The sequence below is a fragment of the Sorex fumeus genome, unplaced genomic scaffold (genome assembly GCF_029834395.1).
Source record: "Sorex fumeus unplaced genomic scaffold, SorFum_2.1 ptg000081l, whole genome shotgun sequence".
Classification (NCBI taxonomy): Eukaryota; Metazoa; Chordata; class Mammalia; order Eulipotyphla; family Soricidae; genus Sorex; species Sorex fumeus.
Window position 1 is genome coordinate 1582307 of NW_026606138.1, and position 14637 is coordinate 1596943.

At 34.3% G+C, this 14637-nt stretch overlaps 1 protein-coding gene across 2 annotated transcripts in view; it reads right to left on the reverse strand.

Moving 5' to 3' along the window:
- TRHDE (thyrotropin releasing hormone degrading enzyme) overlaps positions 1-14637 on the reverse strand; it is a 448119-nt gene that overhangs the window by 184290 nt on the left and 249192 nt on the right. For both annotated transcript variants that reach the window (XM_056130789.1, XM_056130788.1), the window contains exon 5: positions 12796-12909. In XM_056130789.1, the coding sequence (XP_055986764.1) occupies positions 12796-12909 (114 nt within the window). The remainder of the gene's footprint in view (positions 1-12795; positions 12910-14637) is intronic.

Below are 14637 nucleotides of genomic sequence, written 5' to 3' on the forward strand. Positions count from 1 at the left end.
GTCATGTCTCATATCATCTAAGATGTGATACAGCTCAGGGAAAATGTTAAGATGGAGCACAAAATGTACTGCACAATATACAATAAAGTTCTGATCCTTTTACAGACTTACTGGAGGACCTTAACGATATAGCAATGTTGATATGGTAAAAATTAGCATCAATAAATCACTTGTGTTTTCATTTATTATCATAATCTTGGGTCATGTGGAACAATCATAAAAATGCTTCAAGAATGTCAATCATAAATCATGAACAGGTTGTCTAATTACATAACTCATTCTGATTCAAGCTGCCCCCCAAATTACTGTGAACAATTACCATATGCCTTTTGTTTTTATATAACCCTTTTAAAATGTTCATATCATTTAGCTTCTCTTCACTTTATTTGGTAGGAATGAGGTGGGGGGATGGGGTTACATCCAACAGTGCTCAGGGATTACTCCTGGTTCTGTGCTCAAAGATCACTCTTAGTCCACTTCTGGAGGCCATAGGTTGTTCCAGGGGTCAAACCAGATGCAGCTATGCACAAGACAAGCACTTTTCTTTTCACATTTTAGGATTTCTTGACACTGCGTCCTCCATTTTCCCTCAAACATTTGCCAAATATATTAACTGGATATATATTGTCATATGCAATGACATAATTTTAATCTCAGCATTTAATGTGGTTTAATAAATAAGTTCCTAGTATAGACCTGACACCTCAAATATTTCATAAATTGTTTGATAACTTTCAGCTAGAATTTTATTTTTGAGAGTCCCAGAAAGAGAATAGAGGTTAAGATGCTTTTCACAGTGGATTCTAGTTTAATCATTGGCACTACATGGCCCCTCAAGAACTACCAGATATGACCCCCTGAGTACAAAGCCTCTGAGCACTGTCAGATGTGGCCCCCGAATAAATGAAAACAATCTTATTTATGAACACCTCACCATGCTATGTCCTTAAACTCTTAGAAATGATTGTGAATAAAAAATATTGAACTCACCAAGATTTTTATTTTTTGTCTTTTTTTTTTTTTTTTGCTTTGGGAGACTTACTTCCTACCCTTAGCTAGTTCACAGAAGCTGATTCCTACTCTTTCACATGTCACTTCAGGATCCTCTCCAAGGACTCTAATTGGCTGCAAGATAATAGCACCTTCTTCTTTGCACTACACTATTTATTTTTGGCGGTAAGATTTTTTTCCCTCTATCGCCATGCTTAATTTTTTGAAAAGTTGGTAAGACATTTTAATAAAATCAAAACTGCCAATCTTGTATGATACACACTTGTTTTTTCACATCCTTTATGAAAAGTCTCTACTGTTTCAGAAAACAATAAAAATAAACTAAGCAATCCGCTACAACATTTGCTTGATAAATTTTAATTCATAATATTTTTAATATTACTGACAAACACCTTAAACATTCAATTTGTGCTAAATTATAATGGGAACTTTCTTATGCCATATGAATTCAAAACACCCAGAAATGATTGGTATGGGTACCAAGTGGCAAGTTTAGGTTACTTCAATTTTCTCATTATTTAGAATAATTAAATAAGAGAATTCTCATTTGATGACAGTTTTATTTTTATATTATTAATATCAGCCATTTATAAAGACAGCTATGAGTGAGCTTATCATATAACCCAGCCTGATAAAATGTCACATTTGTTGTCAGATCCTAAAAGCCTATATATTTGCAGTAAAATTAAATATATAAGTTTAAATATTTAGTAACACTGCAAATAACTTTAGAATACATAGACTGCACAAGACGCAGACATTTAACCAGTTCATATTTCTAGCACTTCTATTTCATTACAGTTTAATGTAAAATATATTTATAAATTTTACAACTAAAATGGTCATAAAATTTACAACAAAATCCTCACCTCATTGTTCAGAAAATAGAATCTTAATTAGTAATACATACAAAAATATAAAAATGTTAATATTTCCAGAATTACTCAGGAAGCAGATGAACATTTTTTGATTACTATTTAGTGTTATTCTTAATATATACCGTTAAAAAACAATTTTCAATCTCAAAGATAACATTATTATATTTAAGTTCCTAATAATATAACCCAGGTAACAATGATAATAAGGATTTTTAAAAGTTTAAATTCCTATTTTAGTGACAAATATATTTCATAGATGTTCTGAAAATGATGAAACAAAATGACACAGCTACTAAGTGGCAGAAAAGAAAAATTTTAACAAATGGAATAGACAGGAAAAAAATAATTAAACTTCATTGCAGGAAACTGTAAATTAATATTGCTCTGACTTTACTATACCACAGTCAATTATGTTACCCTTTCCTTACAGAGAAATGAGCAAAAAAAAAAAAATCTACATTTGTTAAGTATGAAAGAATGATTGACTCGATATAGATTGAGTACTTCCTTGAAGTACTCAGTTATGTAGGATTAAAATTGTCTGCAAGTACTTATCAACAAACAGAACATGATGGTCTTAATGTGAAAGGCCAGATTATTTTCTGGCCCAAGTGATATCACTTGTTAGCTCTTAAAAGAAATCAAAGATCACAAGAAAAACTTCTTTGTTGCCTTAAAAGTATGGTAAAAAACACTTTTTAGAGTTTTTATTTTTAAATAGTCATTCTCAGTAGTGTATTATTTGAAGATCAATCACAGATATTTTAAAAAAAAGGTAACTGATGCATGGTTTCCTAAGGAGTCATCAATGAAACCTTATCTTTAATCAAAAAACACTGGAAATAAAGAATATTAGAAGTATATATTCACCATCTAAGTGTTACCATTATATATGAAAGAACAGAAATTCTCCCTTAAAACTATGTAAATATCAGGTGATCTTACACACAGATGGCATATCAGAAAGAATGAAAAGGAAATGGACAGTATCCATTTATAAGACAATTCGGGACTTTGACTACAGAAATGAGTATACCAAGCAGTGCGGATAGAGGGTTGAGAGTAGAGAGGAAGGAAGAGACAGATTAGAAGTAACTTAAGCACAGTGATGGAAGTATTTGGGCACTTCGGTGGTGGTGTAGATGCAGTTACTTTGTACACCAAAAGCATAGATATATATATATATATATTATATATATATGGGATATATATAGAGAGAGAGACACTAATGTGGCCTTGTTACCTCAACTATATTAAAATACGTATGTTTAACAAATAGAAATATTTATCTTCCAAGAAAGCTATTCAACCCCTAGAAAGCACAGACTCAAAAAAATTAAACCAAACATAAATATGCAAAAAAATCTAAATGAAGGGGATGGAAAGATAATACAGCAGTAAGGTGTTTGCCTTCATGTGGCTGACCTAATATCCATCCCTAGCACCACATATGGTGAGCTATGAGCGCACAGTCAGGAGTAAGCCCTAAATACAGTCAGCATGGACACAAAACGAAACAAAAGCTAAATGAGAAAACACAGTCATCGTAACTAGATAAATCTTATTAAATATTAACACACATATTTTAGCCATATAAAATGAGTAGGTTGTATAAATGTCCTTGGTATTCCATAATTCAGGTAATTAGTTGAGATTCACTGTGCCAAACTTTATTTACAAACATACCTATAAATAGGAACAGTTTATTTGTGTTGTAACTCTACATCTTTTTGAAATTCTCCAAAAACAAAGGAATAAGGGCATCACTAATAATCGAGAGGAGAAATAAACATTTACTAAGTGCCTCCATTCCTACTCAGTGAAACCACAGCACTGAAGACAGAGAAGTGGATGCTGTGTATAGAAGAAATTTATCTGCAGTAAAAATACCTGTTAACAGTGCCACAAAGACTATTCTATTAACTGTCTTAACTATCTGAATGGCACAATGAATGGCTCATTTTAGTTACCTGATTTTCTTTGAACAAATTAATAAGTAGTGTGAATAAAGTGTGCCCATGAATAGGATGGCAAAAATGTGGTCCACAAGCCATCATGCTAGCTTAAATACAATTTTCAAGCTAATATATATCAAGTGCACTCTAGAATGTCATTGCTGGAACATAAATAAGATCTGGAGAAGAGAAAATCAAATGATTGAGGGAGTTCATTGGACCCAGGTGCATCGGTAGTCTTTGAGGAAAGAAAGCACTTCCCCGTGTCTCAGTGTTTTTAAGGTAAACATGGCACAAACATGACAAAAGACACCCTAATCATTAAAGTATTGTTTTTTCATTAAGCCCAGTAATTGAATAAAAAAAGCTTATATTATAAATAATTTCAAAAAGGGTTTACAGAAATTTGTGATTAAGTAGGTCCACAGAGCCTATTCAGATCAGTTTCAAAACTTCCATCCAAAGACATGCTATTGGATTTCTGGTTGAGGCCAGCTGCCTGAGAGACTGCCTGATGGCCATTACCATGATCTTCATGCTCAAGACAAATGGCAATAGAGGAGACCCTTCTCAAGATAGCCAGCAGAATGCCTTATTATATTGCACAGTGAATTAATACACGCAGTCTTTTGTGGTACACAGTAAATACCACATAAATCTTTGTTATTTTGATTGTTATTGCACTAATTGAGGAAAAATCTTCATCAACTTTATTACTTTTTTGCTTAATTTTGCTTCACAGAAACCTCATTTGAATTTTGTAAAATCTATAGCACTCAATCCTTTCAGTTCTACCATTCACGTTTAGTAACACCTGAAAAAGAGTTCATTTCATTCATCATCCTGTTATTCGTCTATTGCCTCGAGCAGGCCCCAGTAACGTCTCTTTCATCCTAGCCCTGAGATTATATTCAAGGCTCTTTAGGAGAATGAGACCCATCATTGTTACTGGTATTTGGCATATTTGGTACGCCACAGGGAGTTTGCCAGACTCTGCCCTGTGGGCAGACTACATTCGATAGCCTGCAAGTTTGTCCAAAGTAGAAATGAGATAATAAGATGTCATAAAAAGAATGTCCTGATAAAATGTCGCGCGGCCGCATTCGTGCCGGGAGCTGGATTTTATAGTCCCTGAGTCTTGGCCACTGATGGGATTACATGGCGCCAGGGGGCCAGGTGGTGGGTGTGACCCCCGCCTACTGGAATTTGGAGGATCTGGGTGGAGGATCTGGGTGGAGGATGCTCAACTCCAATCCGAGTAGGCTTGAAAAAAAAATACCATAAAGTGTATGGAGTAAAAGTGTCATGGACTGAGATAGCTATTCCTTGCTTAAAAATTAGTTGCATTCTGTCTGCCTGTTGTTCATCGATTTGCTTGAGCAGGCCCAGTAATGTCTCCATTTTGAGATTTGTTGTTACTGTGTTTGGCATATTGAATACATCACAGGTAGCTTGCCAGGCTTTGCCGTGCAAGCGAGATACTCTCGGTAGCTTGCAGGGCTCTCGGAGAGGGGCAGAGGAATCGAACCTGGCTGGCTATGCGCAAGGCAAATGCCCTACCACTGTGCTATCGCTCTAATGTCTTGAAAAATCTTTATCAGCCTAGAAAGGAACAATTAATAATTATAAACATAATGAATTATTCTTTAGTTGTCTCCTAGCCCCAACTTTCAATTGTGGTACTATTCACGCTAAAGGCTTTGCAAACCAAATTATTTTAGCATAACTGTGAAAATACTGTACAATATCAGTTTTTGAACAATTCATATATTACACAATGATAAATTCTTACACTGGGGAGAAAAGGAAGAGATTCATGAAATATTGCACAATGCACTATTGCCAATAATATTCATGTGGGGACAAAGATGCTAAATAGAACACTGCATCACTTTGGCATAAGTTTCAGCAATATCTATCACTGTCACTGCCTGTCACTGTCCTCCCATTGTTCATCGATTTGCTCAAGCGGGCCCAGTAACGTCTCCATTTTGAGACTTTTTACTGTGTTTGGCATATTGAATACGTCATGGGTAGCTTGCCAGGCTTTGCCGTGTGGGCGAGATAATCTCGGTAGCTTGCAGGGCTTTCCGAGAGGGGCGGAGGAATCCAACCCAGCTCAGCAGGCTGTCTGCACGCAAGACAAACACCTTACCGCTGTGCTATCGCTCCAGCCCTCGGCAATATCAGTTTTTTAATTTACTAATCAGTGGTATCTGACAATTTTTCCTAAACTATATAATTTTGTTTACAAACCTTAACTTAAAGGGGAAGACTAGGTCAATTTCCCTGCAGAACGAATAAAGTATGGCCTTGCACCTGTGTTAGGCTCCAGGGTCCGGATGAGCTTTTTTTTTTTTCTCAAAAAGTGTTTACTTTTATCAATTTATTGCTTACATATGAAATGCCTAGAAAACTATGGAAAGACCTTGACATAAGACAGGAACTTATAGACTTTGCTTTTTGTTTGTTTTGTTTCTTGGCATACCTGGAGGCATACCTCAGGTGGAACTCCTGGCCCTGCATTTGGGAATTTCTCCTAGCCGTGCTCAAGGAACCTTATGGGATATCTGCCATGGAACAAACACAGGTTGGCCGCCTATAAGGCAAGCACCTTACCTGCTGTTCTGTCACTCCAGTCCCTATGATCTTAAATAATTTGAACAAATACTTTATTCCAAAAGAGATGTTCACTTGTCTTCTATCTCTTGGTTTAAGGTATTCAAAACTAGAAGCATTCAGTATGAACAAAAATATTTTCGTTTTTAAAAATAATTGTCTTTCAAGATATCAGAGAGAAATCTCAATGAGTTGAGCACTGCTTTGCATACAGGAGGTCTGGGTTCAAAGCTCAGCCCAACATGTTCGCCCAAAGTATCTCCCATTTATGGCCTAAGGACAAACAAAAATCATAATTAAAGATCATATATGAAAAATAAATTGTTGCTTTTTATTTTAAATTATTTTTACTGAGGGCCTGAAAGACAGTCTGAGGATAAAGCATTTGTCTTGCATACAGCTATCTGGGATTTGATCCCAAGTAGCACATATAATCCCCTGAGCACTGCCAGAAGTGATCCCTGAGCACAGAGCCAGGAATAAGTTCTGAACATCACTGGGCAGAGCTTCCCAAAGAAAATATAAGAAAAAATTCATACAGAAAAATTGAGATAATGGGAGCATAACCCCTTCAAAAAATATACTTGAATATATATATAAATATAACTGAATATATAATATTGTTATTTATAATTATGTTTTCCCCTTTCTAAGCTACTCTGCTTAAAGGTTTGCCTTTACATTTGAATCAGTAAATAAAGAAGATTTATACTTCTTTGCATTGAGCAATAGCACAGGGGGTAGGGCGTTTGCCTTGCACACGGCCAACCTGGGTTCAATTCCTCTGTCCCTCTCAGAGAGCCTGGCAAGCTCCCAAGAGTATCCTGCCCGCATGGCAGAGCCTGGAAACCTCTCTGTGTCGTATTGTATATGCCCAAAACAGTAACAACAAGTTTCACAATCTGTTGTGAGACATTACTGGTGCCCGCTTAAGCAAATCGATGAACAAGGGGAGGACAGTGCTACAGTGCTACAGATTTAACACATCTTATTTATATTCATACTGTTCAAAGCCTCCATTTTCCACACTATGAAATCTTTCTTGAATCCAACAAAAGAATTGCATGTGTAAATAAAAGTTTTTGTGAATATTATCTATCCTCCAATTATGATTTTGTCTTAAAAATGCACTTGTGCCATAAAACTTCTGAATCAATTACAGCACCTTAGTACATCAGCAATTAGCAAATGATTTGGCCTTACTCATTCTCTGTCTAATAAATGCCCTTAAAAATTTTCAAAAGACATTGAATTAGTTCCCAAATGAAAACATGGGTATTAATGGTATTAGCCTTTGTGAGAGTCATTTGAACCCATTTGTGAGAGAGATGCACTTCTTGTTTTAATTATAATTTCTTTCTAGAAACTCTTAATATCTCTCCAGTCACTAGTGGTTAGAAGTAAGGCTTCTGGCCTGCCTTTCAACACTGACCTCCTTTTTGTCTTATTCTGGACTGAACACTTTGAGCTTTGTTCCGATTTCTCAATGCACTGGGCATATATGCACATTAGAACTCCATTTACTCAGAGTTCAAATGAGGCGTGTAGAACATTTCCTTCTAATGGTATTAACTGACATTCTCATTGCTGCTCTTAGAGCCTCCCTTTACTTTGTCTCAGTTGCAGGTTATTTTCTACTAATGTGCCAAAATGCACTAACCACTGATGATATGAAGAGTTCAAACCTTTCTTCCCAAAGAGAGGTTACAGTCCCCCGCCAAAAAAAAATTATCAACTATTTAAATTATATTGCCAAAGAATCATTCCTGGATAAGGATGTGGGAGGGAAAAGAAAAATAAAAGCACAAAGAGGTCCAGATGAAAGACTGTAAACCCCCCGCAAAAGATCCCCACAATGCTCCTACTTTCTTTTTGGTATTTCACTGGGAATGTTGCTTTTCCGACAGCGTCAAAAAGACCACAGACCCCTATCATGAGCCCAAAAGAAGTCTTTACATTTTTTATATCCATAACAAATATAAAAAATTATATTGATATCAACACAAAATTGATCATACTGAATGATCTGTTAACAAATGTTAAAAATCATTATTACTAAAGATATTAAATCAAGGGTTGTCTTGAAAAGTAAACAACTAAATATATAAAATATGGACAAAATGTTTTTTTGTATACTTTTCTATTTCCCCTTTCTAGATAGTGGATCATTTATTACTGTTTAGAATGATTAAGTCATATCTTACAGTTACATATAACTAACAGTTGGGCTGGAAAAGAAACAGAACTTAATAAACTATCTCAGTTCACTTGTTCTAATTTCTTTTTTTGAATAAAGATAGCATGATTTTCGAAGTACCGATAAATATATTGCAATTGTATTGAATTTAGCAAGCAATTTTGTTTGGAGTACATTAAAAGTATGCCAGATCGAATGGCAAAATTATTTTTTTTCTAATTTAGACTTGACCACAGAAGAGACAATTGAGAACATTTGTTAAGATTTTGGGCAATACACTATGAGCTACCTTAAGGACTTAGCATAATGAATTCTTGTTGCAAAACTCTCCATTAGTATTTATCTCCATGTCCAGGCATGAATTCTCATAAAAATTTAGGAAGAATTGCCAATCTAAAACTTTAGCAGTATATAAAGATATTGCAGTATGAGGCTCCATGGTATTCTAACTCTTATACCAAAAGAAAACATACTCATGTTTAATAATTTTCATAGCAGCAATGCCTCACAATGCTACATTTAGGAAACAAAAAGACATACCTAAAGTATGCTTACAAATTTACAGTGAAAACATTTGCAATCCACACAGGGAGTGTGATGTGACCTGCATTAGCATTACATCTGTGGAAGAAGTTCTCCACAGTACAATTTTACAATGTATATTTCCCTTATATTCAAGTTTTTTGGGGAAACTGGGGAGATTTGCAGTGAGTAGGGTACTTTATTTTCTTTGGTGCATCAAACCTGGATTTAATCTCTGGCACCCTACATAGACCCAGAACCCCACCAAAATAAGAGAAAAGTGTTTCGTCTATTCTTTAAATTATGTTATAAAAAATTACTGGAAATTTTTTTGGGAGGAGTGAGATAAAACCCAAAACAGCAGCAAAAAAAAATATTTTTATCATACATTTTACTTCCAAATTAAATTGGCCAAGAATTGTCAAAGAAGAACAACTAAGTTGCATATCTTTCTTTTCCCTCCCTTTTGAGAAAACATAGTAAGATTTAATGATAGTCATCAAAACATGCTGTAACTTAATCCATCTAATACAAAAATAGCCAGATTTTATGAAAGAACATCGAGTTAATAACCTATTTGCCCCCATAAAATATAACCTTATCCATGTACTAAAAAAGTTGCTTCTGATGATTCTGACACTTCTGCTTGATGAATAAAACATTTCATAAGGCTTATGTTCTTGTGAAGCAGTCCATACATTGCCAGAGAGAACAGAACTGATTTGGTGAGAGTGATTCTGGACAGAAAGATTATAAAATTATTTTGTAATCTATACATAATTGATATAAATCTAGACTGTCTAAGTAGATTACTGGAGTTGGAAATGTTGGGAAATCTATACAGAAAATCAATGCACCTTTCTAATGGAGCATTCATTTCCAAGTCCACTGCCTGCATTTTGAAGACCGGACAAGTTATGTTGCCATCACAAAAATGTGTGAATTTACAAAGTCAGTACAATTATTCCATTTTTCAAATGAAAAGGATAAGCCAGAGAAGTGAAATGACTTTCTAAAAATCTGAGTATCTTTATTCAATCTATTCCTATGGTTTTACATTATACTACCTATAAAAACGTGTACCTGTAAAACTTTAACATTGATTCATTTTAAAAGTAAAAATTATCGTAATAGGGTCTGTAGCGATAGCACAGCAGGTAGGGCGTTTGCCTTGCACGCGGCCGACCTGGGTTTGATTCCCAGCATCCCATAAGGTCCCCTGAGCACTGCCAGGAGTAATTTCTGAGTGCAGAGCCAGGAGTAACCCCTGTGCATCACTAGATGTGACCCAAAATGCAAAAAAAAAAAAAAAAAAGAAACAAAACTATCATAATAGTTATTAGTTTTTATCTTATGAATTGCTCCAAAGGTAAAAACTGATTACCTCTATGTATGAAACTGGCTCTGAAAACATATGCACACATACACACAACAGATAAGCAGACAAAACAGATACACTGTTCCCTGGCCTAAATCAGAACAAGAGCTTCCTTAACAATACTGTGTAGTTCTGGGTTTCTTAATAGTGAATCCATAAAAAGCAGATTATCATAGTAATATCCCTAGAAAATTGAAATTGTATTTCAGTGCTTAAGTCTTGGTGTCTAAAAATGAAAAAGGAACTGCCTTTGAGATTAGAAGCAAAAGAGGTCAACATCCTGAATTACTTTACTCCGGACAAAAGCTTGAATTCTGGGTTTTCTATTTAGGCTAAACTCGAATGAAGTCCAAACCAGACACTCTTAGGTAAGCTTCTGTGCATTTTGCAATAGTATAAGTTACTGCTGACGTGGCTATCACTCTTGTTCTTTCTAGTATTTCTTTCGTTTTTTTTTTTTTTTTACGATGCCATTATGAAATACAGTGCTGGCAAAGCCTTCAAGTCACTTAGTTCTTATCTGTGTGGCAAACTTACCCTTAAATACTGTTAGCAGAGAAAAAATTTAATGATATATGGAGAAGTAATTTGTTTCAAAGTTTCTTTTGATGGGGCTTAATATCTTGAAAGTTTAATAAGAAAGCAACTAAAAAGAAAAACACGATGAAAGATAAGAAAGTATGCATAATCTTTAAAGTCTTAATCCAAAGGAACATTCTAAAATGTTCCCTCTCCCAATGTCTAATTAACTGCCATGGAGTTCATTCTTTGTTAGTTTAATAGGTGAACATTTGACATTGCTGTTTTGTGCCTAAATTCAATTTTATATATAGTGCAAGGTATGTATTCTACTGAGGGCAAAGTCAGCTATGTTACTCTATTTATTTTTTATACTTGTTACAAAAGTATTATCTAAAAGATCTACAACTTTAACAAATAATAAACATCATGAAGCAATTCAAAAATATTCAAAGATAATACCTAATAAGGACATAAAAATTAGGACTTATTTTTAAGCAAAATTACCAAAAGTTGTCAGTTTTACCCTATATATAATCCTGTTTATTACTTTTTAATCTATTATACATTCTTATAATGATAAATAAAAAGAATTTTGTCACATGTTGCCTAGTGTACTATAAAACAAGCTTACATATATGAGTAACATGTCTTTCATAATAACATCTTTGGATAATGAAACAATGAAATAATTAATCAGTAATAAGACACAATATAATGAAAATTAAATGAAATTTTCAAACAAAGTCGGATGAACGTCTGAAGGTCATATAAAACCAAAAGATAATTTTTGAAATGTTTCACTATTAATTTAAGTTTGAAATTTTCATCTCTTAAGGACTACTTCAAATAATATTGCAAGGTATTTATTGGTGGTGTTTCCTCAAAATTTATCAATGACATCTGTGATGGGATCCCAAGAAGCGCTCTCCAAATAATACTTATAATCATAATAGACATATACAAAACAACTAACTATAAATAATTTAAGCAATAAAATATATATGTATATGAAAATATATTACCTATGCAGGTAAAATTTTAGTCTCTGAAATTTGATAAATATGCAAATTTTGTAATTTTCATATAGTGCTAGTAAAAACATTTCAAATATTAATCACCTGATAACAGATATCCTGGATTTCGTTTAAATAATAACACAATTACCTATTAATGAAATCCTATAAAAAATGTAAAACAAAAACAGATGAAAAGAACAACTTCCTTCCAGTGTTTCTTCTAAAATATTCAAGAATATCATAATTTAGGAACCAGAGAATCTTACTTCCGGTTCAAATGTAGAAGAATCTTCCTAGAGTATGGGTACAATGTGTATAATACTTCCAAAAGTAAATGACTTTAATTAGCTCATTCAACACTAACTATATATTCAAAAATATTGCTTCAAATAGTCTTCACACTTAAAAATGTTAAGTTCTAATTTTTATATGCTGAAATATTCTATATATTTACAATGTTACTTATTAATTATTCTTGGCCACTTTAAAGATAACTTTGTTATCAAATACTACATTCTAAAATATTTCTAAGTCAATGTGTATCAATTGGTTCTAATAAATCAGAGAGATCTGGAATACTTATATCTAAAATTCTGATTACTTTTCTTTTATTTGTTCGTTTTCAGTATTTCATTCATCTCTATAAACCAATATAACATCAGAGAAACCTTTCCAAACCTAGAAAAGCAGAACTTACCATGTTCCAGCCAGGATAGAGGTAGTCTGTACCAACAAACTCAAAGTAGTGAGCAAAACCTTCCTTCAGCCACACATCTTCCCACCACACAGGAGTCACAAGGTCACCAAACCACTGCAGTGACAAAATGATGAGCATCAGATAAAATAAAATATACCCCAGATTTATTTATACCTAAAATTAAGTATACTGATCTCTAATTATTATAACTAGACTTAATCTCCCAATTGATTTTGTGATCTTAAAATCTGCTGTGACAAAACTGTAGATTTATTCCACTACTTGAGTGACACTAGCTTTGATTTTTTAGTGTTGTGGGGGTATTTTTGTCTGTTTTCAATAAATAAAGACTCCAAAATGATCAAGTACACAAAAAGAGTTTTTAACCTGGAGAAGAAAGAATTTAAGAAGAGGAAAAATGATGATTGCTATCTTCAAATATTTGAATCCCAATTATGTGGAAGAGGTAAAAGCTTTTTACCTTCTGCCTAACAAGGGACCAATGGGAGCTACTCAATGGATATTAGAGTTTGGGTTTCTAAGATCCTGATAACGGAAGATGGAAATAATTCCCCAGGAGGCAGTGAGAGACTCATCATAGGAAGTTTGTTACCACTGCCTTTTTGTCATAGAGGCGATTTATTGAAAGAACTAAGGTGATTTATTGAAAGAACTAAGATGTTTCACATTTGAATATTCATAATTCTAATGACCTAAAACAAAATTACCTATAAAATCCCTTCATTAAAAATAATGCCATTTTAATTGGTTCTAGATTAGATTATGATATATTTTTCTGTAATGTGTATATTTTATTTCAGTAAAATGTAAAGAGGCTCCTTTTAAGTTAAAAGAATTAACACATTACATGTCATCTTAGAAGCTACACTTAATACTTGAAATTATAATGATGAAAAGTCACAGTGTGGAGACTGGGGACAGGGGTGCTAGAAGGGAAATAAGGTGAGAAAGGAATTTTTTTTTAAAAAACGAGCAGATGTACACCATGATTTCAGATTCTAATGTTAGAAGAATGGGGAGGGACTTTTTCTACTATAAAAAAGCATAAAGCATTCTCTCTAAGCAAGTGATATTTGAGCTCAGACTCTAATGATAATAGGAAACTTGTTTTGGCAAGAAGATTCCAGGCAGATGCAAATATTCCTCCCTTAATGGGAAAACCTGAATGATGATGAGGAACTTTAGAAATGAAAAGTTAAAAAGTATCAGATCATATATGTCTGTTGGAGCATCAGTAAATAACTTTATTATTGATCATATAATAAAGGGCTGGAGTGATAACACAGCAGTAGGGTGTTTGCCTTACAAGTGGCCAACATGGCCGACCCGAGTTCGATTCCTCCGCCCCTCTCGGAGAGCCTGGCAAGCTACCCGTGACGTATTCGATATGCCAAACACAGTAACAACAAGTTTCATGATGGAGACGTTACTGGGCCCGCTCGAGCAAATCGATGAACAACGGGAGGACCGTGACCATGACCGTGATTGATCATATTAACTTTATGTGTTTGGGGAGGAGGGGTCCTCCCAAGCGGTGCTTTTGGGTTCTGGAGGAGAATTGCTAAAAGTGATTAACAATCCTCCACTACTTCTGGCAATTATCTACAATCTGGGCTGATGGTCCAATGCAAAGCTTAAAGAACCAGTGCTATCCCTGCTCTGAGATGCTGGGCATTTTCTGGTATCTGGACCACTCCACGGTGCTGGAGGACATCAACGGCCACACCCCATGGTGTTTTGGGGACCTTGTAGTTTCAGGTATCAAACTTGAGTCAGCTGTATATAAGGCATGCACCTTAACTGTATACTACAAGTTTATCC